The following is a 21902-nucleotide window of genomic DNA, read 5'->3' as shown; positions in this document are numbered from 1 at the left end:
TGGAAGAACACGCAATCATGCCACCATTCTCCAGAGACGTCCCGACCGCACTGTCTCAGCGACTCAGAAACGTGCCCACAACCTCCAAAGGCGGTTAGGGAGCCTCAACCGATCTGGAGAGGCCGTCTCCAGACTGCATGCAGGGGAAGCTTGCTGAATTTACCTTCAACGACGCGAGAACAAACATGCGACAATGTCTCTGGGCAATGTCTCTGAACGCATTGGAAGCCCATTGGACGCTAGTCCAGTCGATTGGATATCAAATAGTCAACTTACGAGAGGATGCCGGTGCGAGCTAGATTTCAACGTTTGGGCGGCCGCTTTTCATTCTCTCAAGCCTCCTGAGTCTCTGGCCTCAAGCTTGTGGCGCATTGCGGCATGGCACAATGCCCTGGAACTGCTTGGCTAGCGGTAAGTAACCATCACTGACTGTCCGCTTCATACCAAGGCTTCTGTATGGCACATCGACAGGTCGCAGCCCCTTGTGGTATCTATGATCCGGTATCTGCTAGTACTCATCGTCTGCTGAAAGACGACATGCCTTTCAACGCCTACGATGCCAGGTCTTGGAGCACACTTTCCCGCAAAGTTCCGCAAAATGGCCGCCGCTGGAATGGACTGCTCGCCCACCAGCTCGCCCACCAGATTGCGTTGTTATGCCGACCGTGTCTACAAAGGCCCTCGGGGAGGATGATATAGTCGGTTCAGACGCCCTAGACACGGAACCGTCCTCGGCCTTGAATCTTCCGTATTCGAGCGCTGACTCCGTACAGCGCCCCATGAAAATTGCGTCCCCCAGCCCCCTCAATCGCTGCCGCACTTCCTTCTGGGTAGTATCGTACCCCAATCCCCCGTGTAATCTTGGAGGGTGTAGAGCATCACTGCTGTGTGTCGCTGCGGCGAGGGCTGAACTCTGCGATAGCATTATGCAAGTGATTTGAACAAAGCGGCCGTCGCTTCCAGCAGTAATCCACAACTGTGCTTTCTCCATCAGCTGAGCCCATCAGTCTGGCCCCAGATATACGCTTCTAGTCCTCGGAGATTGCAGAACCGACGAAGAATCATGACCAGGCGAACTCGACACAATTTAGCTGGCGGGTCGCGAGAACGGAAGCTCCGTATGCACTGCAGGGGTCTCAGTTGACGTGTCTGGAAGATTTGCTTCGCAAGTAGTGTGTAATCGAATGAAACATTAGGTTTACCTTCTTTCATGACTCCAAGCAACAACCACTGAACTACGGGCAAACATTTTGAAAGGGGAAGGAGGGAGGCGAAGGGGCGAATGAGTTGTATTTGAATGTTATATTGATAACAGCAGCCGTATGTATCCAGTCTGCCGTACCCAGAAAGTTAATTATTTGTCCCAAGGGATATTCGCTAGTCAAAAATGCTTCATGCATCAGCCATCTTGACGTCCTCCGATTTCTCGGCCGGTGTCTCCTCCTTTCTCATGAGCCAGGTCATCAAAGACCACACCAGCTTCATGGCCTCGAGGCGCTGCTCAAGGACGAAGAAGTCGTACCAAGGACTGCGGCGCACCTCGACCTGGCCCCAACTGCGGTGGACGTCATCCTCCCCCGCGCCTTCGAGCACCTCTAGAAGACGCTCCGGCACACGCACGCGCAGTACACTGATATGATGGAACAAGGAGCTAATGACATAGACGTCGTCGTAGCCAGCTCCTTTTACCTTACCAATGGCCTCATAGCGGGTCTTGCGGTCCCAGCTGGCCGAGGGCGGGCGGACCATACGGTAGTTGTCGTAGATGGACATGTTTTTCCGCGGTCGCTTGCTGGCGGGCTGGCCCGTCTCGGCGTCGGTGTTGTCCTTGTCACCCTGAACTGCATCTCTCTCAACCTCACGGCCTATGGGACCTCCGGAGCCACCTCCCCAACGAGGCTTTGTAGTCCACCAAGCGCCTTCACCGAAACGCTTCTCGGTTTTGCCCTCTCTCGCGCGGTGCTGTGCCGTGACAAGAGCAGCCACCAGTTCTCGAGCCAGGTCAATGGCCTGGTCGTTTTCGTTTTCAAATGAGGTGCTTGCGCGGGCAGAGACGGCTGCCAGGGGGCCCTCCACCACACCCTGGCGAGCAGCGTCACGGGTTCTCGGGGTCCGGAAGATAAAAGTACATCCGGAAGCGAAATAGGAAGTTCTCGGGACTGGAAGCCCAGCCTGTGGCGTTGAGGGTTGCGAGGGGGAGGGCGCGGGTGCGGCCGTGATGTGCAGACGGGGCTCGGTTCGGGGAGCTGAGACATTGCAACCAAAGTCGTACGCCACAAGCTTGAGGAAGGCCGTCAAAAGACTCTGGCGATACTCGCCAGGCATCGCCGAACCGGATGAGGTGCGGGTGACGCGATAGTGGTTGGGGGTCTGCGGATTGTCCCGTTCCGACTTGTCCGCATCGACAACGGGCTTATCCTCCTCCGTCTCTTCGATAGGCTTAATCGGTTTGGACGAATCGTCCCAATAAGTAGTGAAGGCCTCGAGACATCTGAAGAACTCGTACGAGTTCCCAAGGCGGGCCTGCTGCTGACCCTTGGGCGCGGGGATACGTCTCACCGTTCGGAAGGCATCCTCGTTGCAATGTGACAGCTCTCGCTTACGGTCTAGGTAAGTCTGACAGCCGGGAGACTGGACACCGTTATTCAGAACTTTGCGAGTCTCGGCATTCTTCTCGCGTGCTTCATCTGGGGAGAGCTTGTCCCAGCCCTCGAAGTCTGGCAGGTAAGCCGTGTCCGGAATGAGATCTGCGGGAGGGGCGTCTGGAATGAGATGAATGCCCAGGGCTTCAAAGATGGTAGACGTAACGTCTCCGGGGCGATATACGTTTTGTAGGACCGAAGTCAATGGCTTCGCTTGACCGGTAGGGGCAGAGGGGGCATGCAGCTGGGGTCGGCTTTGCGGGAGGGTGACGGGAGTTGGAGAGGGCACATCCTTCGGGTCGATCTTGGCAGCGGTTGGCAGGTTTGCTAAAGGGCTACTGTTAGGATGACATGCTTCTCGATTTCGTCAACGGGTATGTGAACGTGACGGCAGCTTTGGCATCACAAGGAAGGTGGAATGAGCGTGAGAGGAGGGTGACAGCGAGGGTTTGATTGGCTGAAGAACTGATCAGTGATGTGACGGTTTCGGGTGACGGTCGTCGGATCGACGGAGGTGGAAAGGGCCGGGCCCGGGCGACACCCGCCGACGGACCGCCAAGGAGGAGGCGCCAACCCCCTTGGAGCAAATCAGACACGGGAGGAACAATTTCCCGTTGCATGATCGTGAGACACGGCAGCATGAATAGTTTGCGACATCAAGGTCGAGCTTTGTGGAAGCATTGGTAGGATGGACGGTCGAGAGTGTACAGCCGAGGGAGAAGAGGACGGAGGAGACTTAGAGACGTGCGAACCCAAATGCGTTTCGTAATGACGAAGGTGCGAGGCATCTCAAGTGTAGAAGGGGAGAGGAGGGGGGGGGAGAGAGAGAATCGTATGCAGTAATTGACATTGGTTGAATGAAATGAACATGATGGGATCGTGGAACTCACCTAAGGCGGGGTATGTGCCAAACATGATGTCGTGAAGGTCCCGAACAAGTTTTGTCAGGTTGTGTGATGGCACAACAATGAAAGTGTTGTCTCCCAAAGGCCGTGAGATGAAGCGGGTAGAGAGGGACAAGAGGTGGTCCGGTCCGCGGCGGGAGTGGCGGTGGTGGGGAGACGAGAGGGAAAGCGTGCGAAGCTGAGCGGGGTCGAGGCCTGATTGTTCTGAGGAGATATGGATGAGGGGAGGGACCGATTTCCGACTTTGGGCTCAGACCAGCGACATAGTTTGATACTCGAGTCGTACTTCTAATGATAACCGGATTGACCGTTTGGTCTCACACTCGCTTCTTTGATGAAAGGGAGGGAGGAAAGCAGTTAAAAGAAGAGCAGCAGAAAAGGAGAGGACAGGGTGCGGACGAGCAAAGAGGAAACAGGAATTCGATTCGACCTAAGCAACTAGGAGAGGGAGGAAATGGTAGCAGGGTGGGTGGGAAAAGAAGAAGACCAGTGGAACAGCAGCATCAGCAGCACTCCAACGAAAGCGGCGGATGAGCGGTTTGGCGGTGCAGTTGGTTGGTTGGTACGAGAACGAAAACCCTCCCGTTTCTTACGTGACCTGCCTTGTCAGTCCTAAGGCCATGGAGCAATTACATAGCACCCCTGGAATGGCCTCTGGATGCGCATACGGGCGTTGGCGCGTTGCGTACCGCAACTGCTGCGAAAGGCAAGGTGAGGTGGACGGGGTGAGGAGTTCACAGCAGACATTGCAGAAGCGAGAACTTGGCGGCCGTTTAGATGTGTTTTCCCAGGATTGTCTGTGGTGCTAATCACCGCCGTTGGGCCCTGTTTTCTACTTTTTGTCGTCCCCCCCACACGTACGACGCAGAGTGCAGCATTGCTAACATGCTGCTGCAGCTTTGCGGGCTGTTTCCCTCGTCAGGCTAGCATCCAACAGTTCGATTCGCAGTTTGTCTGTTGGTTTGGCTCGCCCCAAACCCTGGAACAAGATGGGAACAAAAGTTGTGATTTGTTCCTTAAGGCAAAGAGAAGCAGATAGCGCGATGGGTGGCCCTGCATGCGTGGCATGGGCGTTTACCTTTTTTCTTTTCTTTTTCATTTCCTATTCCTTGTTCTCTTTCCTGCGGATACCTACATGCCTAGGTGGGTGTTACAGATACCTTACTGATAGTTGGAGCTTTTGGCGCGGACGGGAGGGAGCGGGGGAAAAGTGGCGTCCAAGTCTGTCTCCAACTTCCAACCACCTCTTGTCCGGTTGGCTCCAAATCACTCCCGCGGGCGGCGGATATGTCCCGGTCAATGTTTCCGTGAGGGCGGGCGAGGGGGGCCTTCCAACGCTGACATGGGGCAGGCGCTGATTCATCTCACCGGATCGGATAAACATGGCGCCACTTCCGCATATGTGTACGTGCATCCGGTGGGGCGTTCCTACCGGCGTGACGGTATTCAACGTTCCGGACGTCGACACCGGCCACTCCGTCGCATAGTGAACCTGGCAAGCCCCCGGCCGAGTCAGCAGCCCCACGAGCAGGCCAAAACCAATTGTCATGCAACTGCCTGCGCTTGCTGCCATGCCATGCTCACAGGTAATCCTCTGGCGAGAGAGCACGTCCAGATTCCTACCTATTTATGTGCCACTTGTCGTGGTTGAGCGACGCCTGGCTCCTCGCCTTGCCACTAGCAGCTGCAGAGTGTTCACACTCGAAACAGACCTCACGACACCGCAGATTTGCAACAGCCACTTCTCCCATGCCTTGACTCCGCCCAGTGGCTTGGTATTAGACGCCGACTTCTCCTACCAACTACGCCGTCGTATCAACATCATCTTGTCGCACTGATCTTCGAGCGGAGTTCCAGTTGATTGCTTCTTATGCAACGCGAAAACAGAGAGCCGGCTAGCCATTCCAATGAAGGCAGGTAGGGTAGCAAATTGCACAAGTAGGGGCAACCTATAGCCCGAGGGGGGCGGGGCTTTCAGGCGGCCGCAGCCGAGTGCCCCCATGAACCATGCTGCCTGCTTGTCTGCATCCACCTCTCTGGTGGGATGATGGCTGCGGTCAGAAGTGGTGGTAGGTTAAATGGAAGCTTTCTGTTGGGGCTTGACGTGCAGATGTCTTCTCTGTGGTGCAACATGTTGATTGCACATCACGTCAAACTTTGTAAAAACCAAACGCACGCCGGACGATGACAATTATTGCACCGCTATGGGCGTTTCCTGTTTCGTCGTAGTTGCTTGTTCTGTTCTGGTGACAGTCATGACGAACAGCATAACCCCCTTCCCCTCCTTTACCCTAGTTCGCTCATTGTCGTGGCGCCAGGATGTTATTTTCTACCTAAACGCTCCCTCGGGTTACGTAGTGTGAACCTTACCCGAGCTTGCCTTCTCTTACCTTTCGGGACACCACTCAGGCCCCGAGCACATTCAACACACGGAGGCGAGAGCGCACTGTTCATCTAAGTACGCGTAACTCTGTTTCGGTCTTCTGCATGCCAAGGGGGAATTAACGTGAAGGGAGGCGGGTGTCCCAATCATACCTAGGCAATCCTCTCACTCGTCACCACCGCCCCAAAGGTTGATTGACTTTGCTCCTCGACGCACGTTCATCCTTTCTCCCAGTAGAGTTGGTTGACTGAGCCGTCGGGCAGCCCGTCAAACCATCTGACATCTACGACAATGGTATCTAACAGAGATCTAACTAGTCTCACCATTACAAGAGCCAATCGCTTCTTGACCACCATGAAGCATGGATTCTGACAACGTGCCTGGGAGCGCTTGTTATCACCTTCTGCCACATATTGTCAAGTTTCGATACGGCCTCGACTGCCAGCCGTGGATTCCACGCTTCAGTAACCGATTTTCTGGAGGCCTTTGACTGTTTGGCCGTCGAGTTTCATCCTGCAGTTTATGGTTGTTCACCCTTGTTTGATGATCCGGGAGTCCAGGGCCGGAGAAAACACGCAGCAACAGCACACATTTACGAAAAACGTCGCCTCCAAAGAAACTCGATTTACCTGCGTTCTTCTCCGCCCGTGTCTCTCGTCCACACACAGTCCCTTCTACCCATGCATATACGTCCGGAACAGAGGGTCCCTTCATCATCTACATCGATTCTGTCAGGAGGATGGATAATCGAACTCGGTCGACCGACACCCCCGCGGTCTGATTTCTGCGTTGTCTCCTTCCCCAAGTCAATCGCAAACCGAACCCGGGCCAAATGGCAAACCGGCGACTCAGTGGTGCGGGCGAATTGAAGGGTGTTGGGCTGTGCTGCGAGCATGTTTGGGAGTAGTACCTTCTCCGTGTTGATATTCGAGACATGCCAACAAGACTGTACCCGGCCGCGACCGGCCCTACTCCTGGTCCCCGGCAGCTGCGTTCTTACACGGGCGAGAAGCAGAAGCCGAGGGCCGGGCGTGCAGAGACGACTTTGCATGGTTTTAGGGAACACCCCGTGCGGGTGCAGTTGCATGGTGTCTGTCAATTGATCGACAGACAAGGCCCCTGGGCGTTTGATGGCCTCGGTGGGTACAGACTACAGAGTACGTACGTAGTGGAGAGGGAACAGAGAAGCCAAGACTGAGAATGCTTTCATATGCGTGAACTGGGACGAGCCTGCGAGCTGCCATCCCAAGCGTCTACTTTGGGCAGCCATGCCACGAAGTAGAAGGGACAAGGTGTTGCCTGTGATGGACACACATACTACTATGTGAGCAGCCCTTGGACTCGGAGAGCGATATCATTTGGTGTATCCAAGGCTCGTCTCGCCGCAGATTAGGTAGCCGTCCACCAGTGGCTCGACCGTCTTTAATTCTCAGACTTTCACAGGGCGTCAAAATCCTTAGTGGCTTGGTGAGGGACGACCAAAATTGAATGGGATGGAGGAGGGCGAAGAAAGGGGAGGGGCAAACGCCTCGAGATGTTGTGATTCTGGTAGGCGAAGCGCACAAATGCCGGGCAAATGGCTGCCTACGGCGTCTGACTGGATGTAACCCTCATCCTCAGAACATCGGGTGAAGCATCAATCGACGGGATTTGGCCGAAGGAGGGACGAGTTCACCGGTGCCACTATGCCGCTGAGGAGTTTCCGACCAAGTGTGCCGCCAAGCCGGCCGTGAAAGAATGGTGATGAGTGATGGGTGTTGGCTGGGGCCGGTTGAAGGGCAGACGGTGACTCGGCTTCTCTCGACAACGACTCGGTCCTGCTTTCGTACATGCTGTTTCTTGTTTCTTACGGATAGGACGGGAAAGGAGAAGGATGTTCTCTCATCCGGCCGGAACGGGTGCTTTCTGGCCTTCTGCCTAACGGTCAAGGTAGGGCTTCTCCGGATCTGCGAGTGACGAGAAGGGACAGGGCAGCGGTGTGCGGCCCATCCTGTTTGGGAGGCCAAGGCGGAGAGGGCGAAGACTGGATGCTATTTTCAGACAACCAACTCTGACGAGGACGAGGAAAGGCCAAGCTGGTCCCTCTGCCAAGGTTCGAGGGTCGCAAAGTGTGCGGTCAGCCGGAGAGGTCAACCTGATATAGATTGGCTGACGAATACACCGCAGACGATGCGCGCGGCTGACGTCCTGTAGCACTAACAGCTGCCGGCTTGGACGCGGCCATCTGTCTGTCTGTCTGTATTTTGTCGGGGGACAAGGTGAAGGGGGAAATGCTAAGGCGAAACCACCATCTTGCTTCACTCCTTACCTACTTCATTCCCATCCGAAAGGGAAACAACACATGGAAAGGCGAGCACACAAACAACGGAAAGAAAGACAATTGTCAAACTGGCATGCGCTTGCAACAGGCGGCTTTGAAGCGTTTCTGGGTTGGCCGATTCGGCGCCAGAAGGCAGGGTGGGTCTTAGGGTCTCATGCAGGGGGTCGAGGACGCCAAACGCCCCGTCCGCCACCCGATGGCTGCTGTGAATTCCAGGTTCAGAATGTCTTGTGCCCTGTTGGGAAGCTTCTGCTGACGACGAGAAGATGGAACGATGGACATTTGGGGCCTAGGGCGTTGCAGATGGCGGGAGCGATGAGATGCAGCCATTCACGGCCGCCCAATTCCCTCATCGAGTCCAAGTGCCACCCGAAGGGAGGGGGCGGAACCGGGGATCCCTGGCCTGGAACATACCCGGGGTCGCTTGGGAGCGGGTTTTCGTGCTTCAGGTGTGTTACAGGCCAGGGGCTCGCCGTTTTTGGACCGCCTCTGCCTCTGCCATTCCATCGTCCAGAGCCGACTAGGAAAACGTCAGGCGACAACGCGACAACCTAAGCATCTACCCCCTTAACCTTGACACGGGGGCCAATGACCGCACATATTCTTCTCTCAAGCAGTCCCAGTCGCATACAATCCATCCCTGCAACACTGCTCCCACGTCCTCCGTCCCTTCGTCCCAGAGCAACTTCCTCAGACATGGCCTCCAATGCGTCCTCCGGCCAAACCTGTCGCGAGAAGCCAAGAGGCATTCGAAAGAGACGGCGAGACGGCGAGATATGCCAAGCACGCAAAGTCATCTTCTCATGCCTTGCATGTGCAGATGCGCCGGCTCCAGACTTGCATGCCCGATCTCTTCGGCGTTCACCATGTGCTTGGTTCGGTTCGGTCTGGTCTGGCTCAGGTACATGTAACTCTCTACCTCTGCTTCGGTCATGGTCTGGGGTCTGTCACTTGTCGTCCTCGATTAGAGTAAGGGGAGGTAGACGAAGTAACGCTGCCGCTCGGCGCCTACCGTCGTCTCCTTCCTTTAAACCCCCCGGCTGGCGGAAGGGTTTCGATGTCAAGTCAAGACGCATGTGGCCCATGTCATCACCTTGTAACACGCAAGTGCCTGCTTGCATGTACCATGTTGGGTATCCATCTCTGATCGTGAGAGGTCCAGAAAGAGGGGTGTGTGGTCCCCTGTTCCAATCCCGCACGATCGGAGAGACATCCCGCGAGCCTCAGTCAAGCCCAAGACTCAGACCTCATACCTTACCGTACCACTCCAAACCACTCCAAACCAGACCAGACCAGGCCTTTTCTGGGAGTCCACCCCCCCCTGCCATGTCCTCCTCAGTCTCATACACTTCCCTTTACCCCGATCCTCTCCCTCATCTTTTCCCTACTACCACCTTCGATTCTTTCCGTGATCTTCTTCACGTTTTCAATCCTTCACTTCTTTCCTCCGACTAGCTTGATGGTTGGTCTCGAGGCCTGTTTATTTGCTTCGACGACTAGACGATACCACCGTCCCCGACCGCCTTCACCTCCCGTCCGCTCACCCCTTTATCAGCCAGGCTTCCTAATCAACCGGCTTATTGTCCTCTTCGATTCGTAGCCAGGTTCCTTATGATCATCTGCAAATCGACCTAGATGGCCGGCTAGGCTTCTCCTAGTATCTGTCTTTCTTCTTGTTCCTGTCTCGGGACCCTTGTTCAATTTTTCAACTATTCGATTCTCTGCGACTGGAATCGCAACATTATTGCAACAATGTCGAGTCCAAACCGGAATGCAAACCTCCCAGATGGTGCCTTTATAACGACTTTCAATGGCAAAAGGTGTACGGCTAGGCCAAGAGGGGGGAACAAGACGAGATCCAACAATCAACAACGACAATCGGCAAGCACTTCGCACTCAACTTCGACGTCCCACTCGACGACACGCTCAACTCCTCCGCCTCAAACGAGCTCGCCGCCTCTGCCGGTTGCTACTCCATCTCCTCCGCCGCCGCCGCCGCCGCCTCCACCACCAACAACAACACAACCACCACTGCCACCGGCCGTTTTGACTACCAGTACGACGAGCTCCTCATTACTTCCCCCTCCTCCCCCTCCACCTCCGGTCACAGCTCCCTCGTCAATAGCCCCGCCCCTGCAGCAGACACAAGCGCCGCCTGCTCCGGTGGTGTCAAGTCCCCCTCCACCTCCACCAGTATCGACGTTTTCTACGCCGCCAATCGTCGATGCGGAGCCTTCGGCCACTATTCCTACTTTCAACGACATCCCCAATATTCCCGTGCAGACTGCACCACCCACCCCCGCCCAAATACTCCCTCCTGCATCATCGTCTTCTTCAATACCCATACCCGTTGTATTGCCACCCGTTCCAGGAACCAGCCAGACTGATGCCAGGACAGCCCCAACACCGCCGGTGTTTCTGAGCAACGTTGGCCCGTCCCCCTCGCCCAAGAGCAGCGCGGGAGCAGGAGCAGGAGGAGGTGCAGGAGTGGGTGCCATTGTGCCTTCGCCTCCCCTGAATCCTGGCACAGCTGCTGGCGAGGCTGGGAATGATTCACCTGCATCCAACGGGACTCCATCTGGGAATAGCAGATCCGGTGGAGTTGCCAAACCGGTTGTTATCGCGTCGAGTGTAGTTGGTGCCGTGGCTGTACTGGGCCTATTTGGCTTCCTTCTCTGGCTCTGGCGTAAACGACTGCTCAAGAAACGCCGGAGCACCCTTCTCACGCCTCTGTCGACGGATCCTAGATTCAGGCATACGGAGAATACATCATATGTCATCGACAGGGGATCTCTGGGCCCGACGCCACGCTCCGCCAAGCTCAAGGCGGCGCTCGGATACAACTTCCAGCGATTCAGGGTCCAACTTGGAGGGTTGGTTTCGCGCAACCGGGATAGCAGCTCGGCCAGGGACCGTTCGCAGTTCATGAACGTTTCTCAGCATAGCCGTAACAGCTCGTCCTGGTCGAACCACACGGGGCCTCGGGATGTGGTCACATCGAAAGATCGCATCAAGGATTGGTGGGAACGGCTGACGGCGGACATGAAATTCAACTGGCGGTTGCGTGGTGACAGGATCGTGGAAAAGGACCCATTCGCCCCGACACGCGACATGCAAGACCGGAATGCAGCCATGGGCGGACAGCCCGACTTCTTGACGCTTCTGGGTATGGACGACACGGAAGTCCAAAGGGAGGCTCAGCGGAGGCGGCTCAGTCGCGGCCAGGGCAGCGCCGGCTCAGCAGAACATTTTCTCGGAGGCCTTGGACTCAACTTTGAGAATGCTGCGGCAAACCCTTTTTCGGATGTCAACGCCTTGCCTCACGATTCAGCAAAGCCAGCGCCGCTCGCCGTGGCCAACACAGGCAACGACCCCTTCTCTGACGCCAACGCCATTTCAGCACCTGCCGCAGCAGTCAAGCCGCCGTCAACGTACGTTGCAGACGTGCGCCGGTCTCGAGGAACATCCTTCGGTGGCGGCACGACAAGGCCGCCCAGTGGCTCGACGTACTCACCTCGACTGGAATCCATGTATCGGGACTCAATGCAAAGTGTGGAGAGCTTCGCCACGAGGCGGAACAAGTTCCGGTCTGACCCGTTCGATCTGGAGCGGCCCGAACTACTAGGGAGCCGCACGACGCAGGCAAGCAGCAACTACTACCAAGGTGGCGGTAGTGGTGGTGCGCCTCGCGTGCCGGGCTCTGCCCATACACGAGCCGACAGCTTCAGTTCGAAGTACAGCAGCGGAGTGAGCATGGATGGGTGGAGTGACCCGGGTCCAGACGTTGGGCCTTCATCAAGCGGTCCGAGTTATCGTCACGAGGCCGAGAGTCCCGTCGCGGGATACCGCCCTGGAGAGCAGAAGGCTGGGTGGAGACCCAGCGGAGGAAGCCAGAACAGCGTCGGCAAGGCGCTGTAAGCACATTTCCGAATTTGTATTACCACACATATTTTCACTGCCTGTACAAATGTTGAATGAAGAGGCGGAATGGAGGGAGGGAAGGAAGGGAGTCGGACGACGTAACGCGAAATGCAGCTATGGAACGCTGCTCCCACGGCGGGTTTTTTTTTATTGATGAAAAGAGGGAGAGCGAGCGAGGATACCAACGAACAAAAAGGGACGGACGAAAAGCCGGGTCCCGGGCATGGTGTTTTTGGATGTCTTTTGGAGGAGAGGTGGACACACAAACACACGTATATCCTGTCTGTGTATCGAAATCTGGTTGGTTTGGTTTTCACAAAGCAAACTCGGCCTTGGCCATGAGATTTTACGTTCCCGCCTTCTCCTTCTTCGCTCCCCTGCAGGTGCGGGAGCGAAGGGCGGGGAACAGCACAAAGCCTGTTCAAGGTAATGATTATGTTAGATCAATTCCACGGAAATACAAATTTTCCTAACCGGCCGAGTACTATTTGCTTCGTCGTGCAAAGTTTTACAGCCAGCCCGTTGGTTTAGGTATAAGTGTCGCACGCTGGCCGAATTCCATCAGGTAATGCTAGGGTAAGATGGCATTGGAATGGCTGCGACTTGTACGTAACCGTAGACGAGACCGGCCGTCCGGGCGCCCGGCTCCGGGGTGGCCGGGGTTGGCCGGCAGGAACGAAGCATAAATTTTAGCCTTTAGATTGACAGCTGGCCACCAGTGGCAAAAGGACTGCACATACAACTGCTATACGTACCACATCCTCATGGATCTTATCCATGAAGATACGGGTTAGTACGGTAACCTACAGAGTATTCCCTTTGCAGTAAATAAAGTCCTACCCCATTCGTGGCGTCCATTCGGCGCCAATCAGCGACTTGACCCTGGGTTCGTGCTGCGTTCAAAGTGTCAGCCGCCAGTCTGTCAGTCAGTCCACTTGAGCTGAGAACCTCTACTTGTCCGGCCAGCTCTTCTGCAGAGCACTGCGGGACGAATCCGAACTCACCGCCGCTGGCCGAAAGACAAAGCTGCACCGGCGACATGCCGACCCGGATGATCAGCCAACTTACTCGCCTTTGCTCATTTTCTGCTTCACCTTACCTTACCTTTCCTTACCTTTCCTTACCTTTTACATGCTGACGAGCCGCACTTTTTGCCTCATCGAATATAACATAAGATCACTTCCCAAGCACTTGTTCTGTTCCTTGTTTTCTCGTCGTGCTCGCCTAGATAGCCAACCACTGTCGTTTTCGTCTTGCACTCGCACGCTTTTCCCTCCCAAACCACTTAGGCTGACGTAGCGTCTCTTTCGATGATAAGACCCCGTCCTGCCACCGCAACCGCCGCAATCAACTTCTCCTCCTGTCCCGCTATCTACCCAACGCCCGCCCCTAAATACATCTGCATCATCGACCTCGATACCCACGACGTCGAAGTATGGCCTATCAGAGCCCCCCCGAAACACCATCCTCCTCAGGCGCCCACACGCCACACTCCTCCACTGCTCCGTCCCTCTCGAATTCCGTGATCACAACCATGTGGTCCGGTCTCATCCGCCGCTTCTCCTCCGACATTCCCGAGTCCTATCCTCACAGCGGTCACTCGCAGGAGTCATCACACCTCGCCCACGCGCACACCGAGCCCATCAGCGGTGCCGCCCTCAAAGACGGCGTCAACGGTGTCTTCGTCCCCTCCCATATCAGCCGTACCGCGAGCCCCTTCCGCCCGCCGCCCCTCGATCCCATCGTTCTGAGCGGCTTCAAGGACAGCACGCCGCCGAGCGCGCGGTTGCTGAGCCATGGCGTGGCCGAGGAGATCCGTATCATGCTGCCAGAGAGGTTGAGGATCATGGAAGATTGGAAGTTGATCTACAGCCTGGAGCAGGACGGCGCCAGTCTGACGACGCTGTACCAGAAGGCAGCCAACTACCATGGTCAGCGTGTCGGTTTTGTGCTGGTTGTGAGAGATGATGCTGGCGGCGTAAGTTTAACCCGACCCTCCCTGCTTCTCCCGTGCTTTTTCCAGTACGGGTAATTGCATCGTCAGAGCACCCGGCACCCTTTTGAAGACCACGTGGTTAACCCAAGGGTCCATGACCAGACTTTCGGCGCCTACCTCTCCGAATACCCCCACCCGGCGCCCAAGTATTTTGGCAACGGCGAATGCTTCCTCTGGCGAGCCTCTACTCTTACCCCCCTTCCGCCGCCACCCTCCGCCGACACGACGAACCTAACGCGCATCACCACCGTGGCGAGCCCAACCCGCTCGACCTTTCTCGACAGCGACAGGCCGACGCCGTCCCCAGCGCCGAGCGAGTCCATTCGTTTCAAGGCGTTCCCCTACTCGGGCGTCAACGACTACTACATCAATTGCGAGACGGGGTTCCTCAGCGTCGGCGCTGGCGACGGCCACTACGGGCTGTGGCTCGACGACAGCCTCGACCGCGGGCACAGCGGGCGCAGCCAGACATTCGGCAACGAGCCCCTCAGCGACGAGGGTGAGAAGTTCGGCGTGCTGGGCGTCGAGCTGTGGGTGCTCGGGGCCTGATGCGGACCTAGAAAGATTCTACATCAACGAGCAACGGCAGACGCGACGACGAACATGATCATGTATAAGAGCGGGAGACACAGGACGCAGGTATCAATACCGAAAAAGACAACAACGGTACCGGTCGCACAACCGAGTGGAAAGTGCGCACGGTTTTTGAAAACAAGAAAGGATCGCGGCTTCGTTTAGAAGTCCAAAACGCCACCTCCGATTGCGAGTCGGGATTAGGTGGTATTCGGTAGCAGGGACTGGGGCTAGCTACCACGGCTGGAGCATGGCCAATCTGCAGGGACAAGACGAGGCTTTTTGACGGACAGCGAGCCGTCTGGGCCAGAGCCGGGCTAGCAAGTTCTTATGGGCTGGTCCGTCAGACACCCCTCTCTCGGACCTCAGATGTAGACCTTGTCGGGCGCTCCGGACTCCGTAGAACACGTAGACGATGCCCTTTCGCCAAGCTCGGGTTGATGACGGGGTCGGTGATCTGCCCCGGCGCCCGGAAAGACAGGGACGCGGAACCGGGGGGCGGGGGGGACTGGGCTACGACGACACAAACACATCTACTACAATGATACCCTGGATGAAGCTGGAGCAAGTTTAATCCATGGCAGCAGCCCCTGTCGAACAACCTCTTCCCAATCCTGGTCGCGAACTGCCCTGCGTCTTTCCATCATCGAGGCCGAGGCCGATAGAGACTCCCCCCAGGTAATGGTCGTTTCGGGGGTTAGTTGTTCAAAGGGCGGCGTACCCGGAGCAAACTTACCAGACCACAATCTGACAGGCTGGTCACCTTTTCCAATAGGAGGCTTGGACTGACGCCAAGTGGTAGTAGAGGAATCCACCTGATGAGTATGCTTCAGCCATTCATCTCTGATGGTTTCCTCATGGTCTTGGTCGTTCATGTACACTGGCCGTCTTGACACAAGAAAGTCTGTCACCTGCTTTGACATGCCAATCCATACCCCAATCCAGCATCACTGAACTGCCGCGTTGCCGGATGGGTCGCAAAGGGCCGACGCATCTTAAGACTAAGAATTTTCACAGGGTAGAACACCGATACAAATAGGGAATGACTGAGTTTAGACGAGATAAATGTTTGCCTATCCATCATTGATTCGGCCAATCGTGCCGAATCTGCCTGGCCCCGCCTATGTTACTTTGTAATTCGTGACCTCTGCAGGCCTCATGGGGTCAATTCTCCTCCTCCCTCCCTACATCCGTCATCTATAGAGCCATGTCTTATCATCCCCTCTCAGATTCGGCCCCTTCGCTGAAGTGGTTCTCGTCTCATCATCCTTGCGAGCCATGTGTTTCCCATCAGACAATGATATCGCCCAGTGCAGACAATTTCTTCCAGTTCTCTCCTCTGTCGTTTCGCACGCCATCGCTCACCGCATGATCTCCTGGTAAATCAACTGCTTCAGCTGCTCCTTGCTCAGATTGTCCTTGTGCTTGTCGAAGTCGAAGAACTCCTCAGGAATGGGGGGCGCGGTGGGCTCGTCATCAGGGTCGTGGTACGGCTCGAGGTAAGGGTGTTTAAGGGCGTCCTCAACCGTGATGCGTTTGACAGGGTTGAAAGCCAGGAGCTTTTCAAGGAGGTCGAGAGCCAGGTCGGACGTCTTGGGGAACAAGGTGCGGAAGGGAACCTTCTTCTTGAAGGGAAGCGAGCGGATGTACTCTCTCGCACGACGAGACTTGATGCCGTAGTAATCCTCCATCGTTGGGGTGCCGAGAACGTCAAGGATTAGAGTCAGCTGGTGGTGGTCTGTCGCATTTCTTTGTTAGCATGTGTGCACGCCAATAATAGCTGTTGCCCATGATTCCACTTACAGTCCTTGCCAGGGAACAGGGGCTTTCCACTCAGCATCTCAGCCAGGATACAGCCAACGGACCAGACGTCAATGGCTTTCGTGTACTCCTTGAACGTCAACATGATCTCGGGAGCACGGTACCAACGTGTCGCAACGTATTCCGTCATGAATCCCGAGTTGTCCTCTTGTGAGGCCGCGGAACGAGCCAGACCGAAGTCACAGACTTTCAAGTCGCAGTTGGCATTCAGAAGCAGGTTGGAAGGCTTCAAGTCGCGATGAAGGACATTGGCCGAATGCATGGCCTTGAGAGCGCGCAGAGTCTGGTAGATAAAATATTGGCAGTGGTCGTCGGATAGATCTTGGGTTCGGATGACGCGATGCATGTCAGTCTCCATGAGCTCCTAGTGGACAAAATCTGTCAGCAATTGTCCCAGCTGTATGAGCCGTAGGGCATGGAGGGTTGCCTACTTGGATGAGGTAGACCTCGTTGAAGGTCTCGTAGCTCCGGGGCTTCTGAATGTCGAGGATGGAGATGATGTTCTCGTGGTTAAAGTATCTCAGAAGCTTCATCTCACGGAGAGTTCGCAAGCAGAACATGGAGTGATCGAAAGGTGTGATCTTCTTGATGGCGACCTTTTGGCCAGAAGGCTTGTGTATCGCGGAGCTGTTCCAAGCCCAGTCAGTGAGATGACTCCTCCGCAGTTGTAGCTGAGACCGGGAAAAAACGTACCAAACGACTCCGTAGGCGCCCTCACCAACGACATCCTGAATGTCGTACTGCTCGCTCACGTTGAACGAGATCTTTCGGGAGCCCGAAGCATTGGGGGGGTTCGCGCGCGACATTGTTGGCGATGTGCGACGATTGGTATCGATATGGAGTGGAAATTGTCGAGGTAGGTAGTTTGTCGCTGAAGTAATACCAAAGGCGGGTCCCTCGCGAAGGAGATACTACTACTACTGCGACCTCGGGCGGAAGGGGGAGGAAGGGGGAGATGGGGGAGGGAGAGAATTAGGTCGTCTTAACAAGGCGTTCTTGCAGAACCACAATTGCTAGATTTGAGCCGTGGTTCGGTAAGGAGCCAGGAGTCTTTTTGGTATCGTGTCCTGCGGGGGTATAAATTGGCGGGAGGGCGGCCGTTTGTGACTTGTCGGAAGACAGGGTGGGATCGACGGCTGTCAAAAAGAACAACACAAAAGGATGGGCGTCGCAGACACACAAAGTTTCGCAAACCAGCGGGACTTTGTTCTCTGGCAGGAGGAAAGGGGGAGAGAGAAAAAATACCAGTTCGGTCCAGTCAATGAACAGACACAGGCAGATCGGCTTTTGGGCGTTTTTTGAGAGGGGGAGGGATGGGACAAAGACGGATGGATGGGTGAGGGTGGAAGGGGACGAGTTGTCGTCGGAGGATCGAAAGTGGGCGAGGGCCGTGTTTCTGGGATCCGCTCGGGCCCTGGGTACGCTGGGTGAGGTCCGCCTGTCACAGGCTGGTAGGAAGTGTGTGTTTTGATTCTGGTCCTGGCCAGCGTCTCGGATTTCTGTTCGTAAGTCACACAACGAGATCTTTCAGCCTATCCCCCTTCTTCCTTTTCTTCTGCGATCTGTTCCCCTGTTTAGTTGGCGCCGTACGGCCGGTTCGTGGTTTTGTTCAGGAGGGCGGGTGACAATTAAGTGTCGGGTTGATTGCAAGTTTCCGGTGCAGAGGGTTTGGAGGGCAAGGGGCTGCAAGATCCGAGCCGGGTGTTAGCTGGAAGTAGCTCCAACGGGTCAAGTGACAGAACAGGCAGGTATCCCGGGCGGGCAAGGTTGAGTGATTGAGGAGAGGGTCCAAAACAGCTGGGTCGTGGAACGTCAGGGTCGGGGGGCGGGTACGGGAACAGAATGTATTGTAGGTTAGACAGTGTAGGTAAGGTAGGTAGGGCAGGGTATAGTGAGGGAGCGACCGCAGACAAGGAAAGAGCGCCTCTGCGTCTTGTTCTTTCTTGGCTTCTGGAAAAGGATCGAGCCCCCGATAAGTTTTGGCGCGACAGGCGATTGTGCCCGCAGGCAAACTTCCAGAACAAAAGGGGCGGGAGGAGAACACGAAGAGAACGCACGAAGGAGAGCGTGGCGGTGGCGGAGGGAGAGGAAGACATAGAGAGAGAGAGAGGAGAAAGAGAGAAGGCGCCGGGGGGGAGTGTTTTTGGTGAAGAATAGCAACGGGTAAGGGAAAGCGGGTCGCGATGTAACGAAACGGGGCCAAAGGTAAGGGGAACGGGAACGAGCGACGAACCGAGCACCCCCTACGACGCAACTTCAGACGAGAGACGTTCAAGGAGTACGCAAAGGATGCCAATATCACACCACGGCAAACAGGCCACGAGACGAGCAGCGTGGTTGCACCTGGGCTCCACGAGCTCCTGGACCAGGGCGGAAGGACAGGTCAGACAGAAGGACGGCTGCGACTACTTGTGCTTGGGTTCGTCTTCGTCGAAGGGGGACGGCCGTGTTGTTTGCGGGCCTATGAAGCACGGAGGGGGAGACGGCGGCAAGGGGACGGCGACGAGGCCGAGAGGGGTAAAGGTAATGAATGGGAGAGACGAGGACGGGGGCTGTGAGGCGACGATGTTGGCTCGGGACGATAGACACAGGCGGGAAGGCGGAATGGACATGACGTTGAGACGACAAGACGAGTTTGAGTACGTACCAGGAAGCTGCGATGGGTAGTCGGCGAGGGGACTGCGCGCTGGTGAAGCAGTGCGAGCGAGAGCGAAGTGTATCGATGTTTCTCTGAGGAGAGTGTGTGTATGGAAGGAGAGGCAGTTTGAGGCTAGAGAAGGGGAGGAGGAAATCTAGTCAGCCCGCGATGAGATGGATGGTCGAAGCCAAGGGCAATAAGCTAGCTAGCTTCCTGGTATAGAATGGGAAAAAAGGAATGAGCGGACAAGGCTTAGCTGGTCAGGCAATCAATCAGTCAGTCAGTCTATCTTACCCCGCTGCAGAGTCGACCCTCTCTTTGCTCGTCTGGAGATGCCTTGTTGAGTGAGGGCCAGGTGGTTGGTTGGTTGGTTGTTTGTCTTATTGAACCGGTTCTCTCGCCTTGGTCCGAGCTATCTTGTGTTGTGTTGCATTCGTCTGAACTCACGTCTGTTCGAAAATAGCAGTAGCAGCAGCAGGAGAAGGAGGTGAAGTAACTGAGGTGGAGAGAGCAGAAGTAGGCAGGAAGTGGAGGTGGTGAGGTGTAGGACGGCGGGTCGATGTCGTGGGATCTATCTGGCGAGAATCTGCGACTGAGAGACCGAAAGACGCGAGCGGAGAAGGGGAACGAGGGGGAACGAGGGGTCGGCGGGGAGGGTGATCGTACAAAGTAGCGGGACCTGTACTGCTTAGGTATTGTACCTACCTACCTGCCTACCTAGGTACCGCACTTAACTAAGTAGGTGCCCAGGTTCCTGGATCCTGAGTGAGCGACTGGGCGGCATAGCTGCAGCTCAAAGGTCGATCTATGGTGAAGACCAACCGCGTGGTACCTAAGAACCGGGAGTACATGAGCGCATGTACCCGATCCAGAGCCCATTTGGAGACCCTGATCAAGGTCCAGGTACCTTTGCGTGGAAACGCGCTTGCTTCAGGACCCCCTTCCCCTCCACTCCGTGACCCGGGCTGCCAGAGGCCAAACTAACTACCTACCTACGTTGTATGAGGTACAGACAGTCCGACGAAGTACGATGTCTTCGTATAAGGTGCTATTGGGAAGCACCTTAGAATTGGTTTCGGCCATGGCTTCCGGCTATCTAGTAGCACACATGCGTACTTTATATGTGAAGTTGGGTTCGACGCAGAGGGTCGTCCGACGTTGGTAGGTTGTGGGAACTTTTGCTTCCATCCTGAGAAGAATGGCGAGAAAAAGACTACATCCGCATCCGAGCCGTGTTCAAAGCCACCAGACCCGACTCTACCTGTACATCGCTTCGTCTCTCACTGCGTCCCGACTCAGTAACTCAATGAATCAGGGGTCGACGAATAGCTGACTGGTGAATAAATGATCTGCATCTCGAACTCAGGGAATCCTTACCCGTTTCCGTGTGTAGTGTGAGGAAGCTCTAGAGATTTGTTCTCAGGGCTATCCCGGCATTTGACGAAGCCAATTGCTGAGAAGACAAAAAGCAAGTTACTTCCAGCCTCTTATTATGCTTTTTTATGGGTTTCCATTGTTGTTGATCTTGGTCTCGATGTACTTTGAAGCCAGCGGTCACGGATCAAGATTGTATTGTTCGAGGAGGGCGTTTAGCAAGACAAACAAACGATGCTGACACTGCCATTTCACATGGATAACTGCTAACAAGTCCTCCCCTCCGTTCCCTTGCAAAAGCTGGAGCTGCCTGAGATCCCCAGCATCCACCCACTCAGGCAAGCAATCATCCGATTGCTCTGGGTTGGTCTAGACTTCCTCGTCAACCGGTTTGCGTCATTAAGTCACACAGTCCTTGATCCAAGTAGGCTCCGTCAACGGATCCAATCGAACGGCCCATCGCAGCTTGGGAATAAAGAAACTAGTCCAGAATTCCCGCCTGGTAGCCAGACAGATATACAGACGGAGAACGAAGGCAAGAAGGAACACCAAACCCCGGTGGGGGTGTTTTAGTTCTGCAGCCCCCCCCCCCCTCTTGGCGGGGAGAGTCCAGACTCGGGAACAACCCTCAGGTTTGGTACCATGGCTCCCTCACCAAATCGCGCATTCACCAGCAGCCATGTATCAATGCTTTGTGTTCCCTGTCCCTTGACATATCTTGGTGCCGTCGGCACCATTCTCGGTCATGCTGCTTGGTCTGGGGCCACTGGTATGGATAGGCTGGTTCGGCATAGGATAGGCGACCCGCCGTCACAAATTCTAGGTACGGATGATTTGCAATCACTGCCCAAAACTACTCCGATGTTATCTTTACTCAACCTTTGGGAGCTATCCTTGGAGTTGGTATCCCAGGTGCTGAACGTGAGGTAAGGAACTGGCGGGTAGAGGACACGCGAGCCGCGGAAGCTTGGTACATACTTTGACATTTGGGTGTTATATCGATAGTTTGTTTGGGCAAATCGGAGGACATGTTTCACGGGCGGCGAGGCTTTTCGCTCTTTCCCTCTCCTGCTCTGTCATCTTTAATCAGCAGCGCCCGCCTGACTCTCCTGCCTTGCATCCTAGGTTGCCGAACGAAGGGCAAACTTACATTACCATGTGATGAATCAGAAAGAACTCTCTCCTAGGGTCCGTCTCTCGGCCGGCATTGGCCAGCACTCTGCAGCCACAGCACACGTCCACCGGCGCCTAACCCCGCCTGTCATTGGCTCCTGAGCCGTTCTTCCCTCATCGGCGCGTGTGTTTCATCTCTCACTGGTGCCAGTTTCA

At 55.5% G+C, this 21902-nt stretch overlaps 5 protein-coding genes across 5 annotated transcripts; 3 read left to right on the top strand and 2 right to left on the bottom strand.

Moving 5' to 3' along the window:
• Window positions 1-1276: 1276 nt before the first annotated feature.
• CDEST_03410 (uncharacterized protein) lies at window positions 1277-4283 on the bottom strand. Its single transcript, XM_062919569.1, has 2 exons — window positions 3533-4283; window positions 1277-2969 (listed from the first exon to the last, which is right to left on the bottom strand). The coding sequence occupies exons 1-2, from the start codon at window positions 3555-3557 to the stop codon at window positions 1393-1395; spliced, it is 1602 nt and encodes a 533-aa protein (XP_062775620.1). The 5' UTR covers window positions 3558-4283; the 3' UTR covers window positions 1277-1392.
• A 4673-nt stretch (window positions 4284-8956) lies between these two features.
• CDEST_03409 (uncharacterized protein) lies at window positions 8957-9850 on the top strand (the record flags this gene model as incomplete). The annotated part of the gene is made up of 2 exons (XM_062919568.1): window positions 8957-9151; window positions 9806-9850. The coding sequence occupies 2 exons, from the start codon at window positions 8957-8959 to the stop codon at window positions 9848-9850; spliced, it is 240 nt and encodes a 79-aa protein (XP_062775619.1).
• CDEST_03408 (uncharacterized protein) lies at window positions 9713-12214 on the top strand. The gene has a single exon (XM_062919567.1). It carries the CDS (start codon window positions 10003-10005, stop codon window positions 12166-12168), a length of 2166 nt encoding a protein of 721 aa, XP_062775618.1. The 5' UTR covers window positions 9713-10002; the 3' UTR covers window positions 12169-12214.
• A 786-nt stretch (window positions 12215-13000) lies between these two features.
• Window positions 13001-15788, top strand: CDEST_03407 (Putative TLDc domain-containing protein). Its single transcript, XM_062919566.1, has 2 exons — window positions 13001-14149; window positions 14270-15788. Exons 1-2 carry the CDS (start codon window positions 13607-13609, stop codon window positions 14714-14716), a joined length of 990 nt encoding a protein of 329 aa, XP_062775617.1. The 5' UTR covers window positions 13001-13606; the 3' UTR covers window positions 14717-15788.
• Window position 15789: 1 nt separating this feature from the next.
• CDEST_03406 (Putative serine/threonine-protein kinase, active) lies at window positions 15790-19761 on the bottom strand. Its single transcript, XM_062919565.1, has 6 exons — window positions 19494-19761; window positions 19209-19331; window positions 17255-18244; window positions 16993-17188; window positions 16544-16925; window positions 15790-16478 (listed from the first exon to the last, which is right to left on the bottom strand). The coding sequence occupies exons 3-6, from the start codon at window positions 17365-17367 to the stop codon at window positions 16102-16104; spliced, it is 1068 nt and encodes a 355-aa protein (XP_062775616.1). The 5' UTR covers window positions 17368-18244; window positions 19209-19331; window positions 19494-19761; the 3' UTR covers window positions 15790-16101.
• Between the last annotated feature and the right edge of the window lie 2141 nt (window positions 19762-21902).

The sequence above is a fragment of the Colletotrichum destructivum genome, chromosome 2 (genome assembly GCF_034447905.1).
Source record: "Colletotrichum destructivum chromosome 2, complete sequence".
Classification (NCBI taxonomy): domain Eukaryota; kingdom Fungi; phylum Ascomycota; class Sordariomycetes; order Glomerellales; family Glomerellaceae; genus Colletotrichum; species Colletotrichum destructivum.
The sequence above is the reverse complement of the archived record's forward strand: the minus strand, read 5'-3'. Positions and strand labels throughout refer to the sequence as shown.

Excerpts from the sequence above, each read along its gene's own strand:
- CDEST_03410 (XM_062919569.1), bottom strand. The coding sequence starts at position 3,557 with ATGTTTGGCACATACCCCGCCTTAG. Across the intron at positions 2,970-3,532 it reads TGGCACATACCCCGCCTTAG|CAAACCTGCCAACCGCTGCC; the intron begins GTGAGTTCCACG and ends GTAGCCCTTTAG.
- CDEST_03408 (XM_062919567.1), top strand. The coding sequence starts at position 10,003 with ATGTCGAGTCCAAACCGGAATGCAAACCTCCCAGATGGTGCCTTTATA.
- CDEST_03407 (XM_062919566.1), top strand. The coding sequence starts at position 13,607 with ATGGCCTATCAGAGCCCCCCCGAAACACCATCCTCCTCAGGCGCCCAC. Across the intron at positions 14,150-14,269 it reads TGAGAGATGATGCTGGCGGC|ACTTTCGGCGCCTACCTCTC; the intron begins GTAAGTTTAACC and ends GTCCATGACCAG.
- CDEST_03406 (XM_062919565.1), bottom strand. The coding sequence starts at position 17,367 with ATGTCGCGCGCGAACCCCCCCAATGCTTCGGGCTCCCGAAAGATCTCG. Across the intron at positions 17,189-17,254 it reads GGCGCCTACGGAGTCGTTTG|CTCCGCGATACACAAGCCTT; the intron begins GTACGTTTTTTC and ends GGCTTGGAACAG. Across the intron at positions 16,479-16,543 it reads CCTGTTCCCTGGCAAGGACT|ACCACCACCAGCTGACTCTA; the intron begins GTAAGTGGAATC and ends GAAATGCGACAG.